A 1086-nucleotide genomic window follows, 5' to 3' on the forward strand; every position below is an offset into this window, starting at 1 on the left:
AAAACAGCCATCTGTACCAGGGTAAGTCTAGGTCCCAGGCACGGGCCTGCGCTCACCTCCCTGGCTGCAGCCAGGCTGTCCTCCCGTTCCCGCAGCTGCTGACTGGCAGCATCCAGGCTCTGCTTACACAGACTGTGGCGCTCCAGCTGCTCCCGCATCCTCTCTTCTGCTGTGGCCTCACGCTCCTGAAGTTGTCGAATGCGTGCCAGGAGCTCTTGGTTGCGATCTACCTCTCGCTGTGGAGAAGGAAGAGCTTGGTCAGGAATGTAGTGCACAGAGGAGCCAGGCAGGCCTATCAGTCACAAAGGACAGAGGCAGGACCAGGCAAGAGACCTGGATACCAGGGCTCCTGATGCGGCAGCATGGGGGCTCCCACTCTGCGAGGCAATTGGCATGGACAGCACCACGCACTCGTCACACTGTCTGCTCACGGCCACCCTCCTTGCAAGAGAAGATAAAGCATGGAAAATCTACAATTCAGACTTGACCTTGGAATGAAGCTAAGCTTCTGCAGCGCCAGCAGATCTTGTCTGGCCATGCTCAGGCTGTCATTAAAATGCACTGAGACTCCCCATGGAGATGACTACAGCTAGGAAGGGACATGGATGGCAGCTGCAGGCAGGACCATTACTGTCCTGAGTATCTATCACACACACCTTCAGGGCCACCACACTAATCTCCAGGAGAGCACTGAGGTCCGGTCACATCATGACTACCATCACTTATGTCAGCCTCCTTGGACTTCTCCAGCAGAGTCCGTGGAGGACAAGACTGAGCACAGTCACTCTGTCCTCAGCAGAAACCACCTACCCAAGCTCCTACTCAGAGCTTCCAGGCACTTCAGAAGCCAATCCTACTCCATGAGAGATGTCACTTGTATCTAAAACAGTGTTGCAGCCCCTAACCAGTGAAGGCTCAATGCACACACATAGGGCTCCAGCCCCTAGGGAAAAGGAAGGCTGAACCACACCCTGAAAGGACCCAAGAGAACAGCAACTACAAATGCAGTCTTAAAACAGCAGGAAGACCCATCTACAAGTCAGAGAGGCCTGCTCTGGGAGGGAAGGGAGGAAGGGAGGGAAGGAG

The 1086-nt window shown here is 55.0% G+C and overlaps 1 protein-coding gene across 2 annotated transcripts in view; it reads right to left on the reverse strand.

Annotated features, from left to right (window-relative positions):
• Mad1l1 (mitotic arrest deficient 1 like 1) overlaps window positions 1–1086 on the reverse strand; it is a 314427-nt gene that overhangs the window by 302170 nt on the left and 11171 nt on the right. For both annotated transcript variants that reach the window (XM_031338516.1, XM_031338517.1), the window contains exon 4: window positions 57–236. In XM_031338516.1, coding sequence (XP_031194376.1) covers window positions 57–236 — 180 coding nt within the window. The remainder of the gene's footprint in view (window positions 1–56; window positions 237–1086) is intronic.

Source organism: Mastomys coucha, unplaced genomic scaffold (assembly GCF_008632895.1).
Source record: "Mastomys coucha isolate ucsf_1 unplaced genomic scaffold, UCSF_Mcou_1 pScaffold22, whole genome shotgun sequence".
NCBI lineage: Eukaryota > Metazoa > Chordata > Mammalia > Rodentia > Muridae > Mastomys > Mastomys coucha.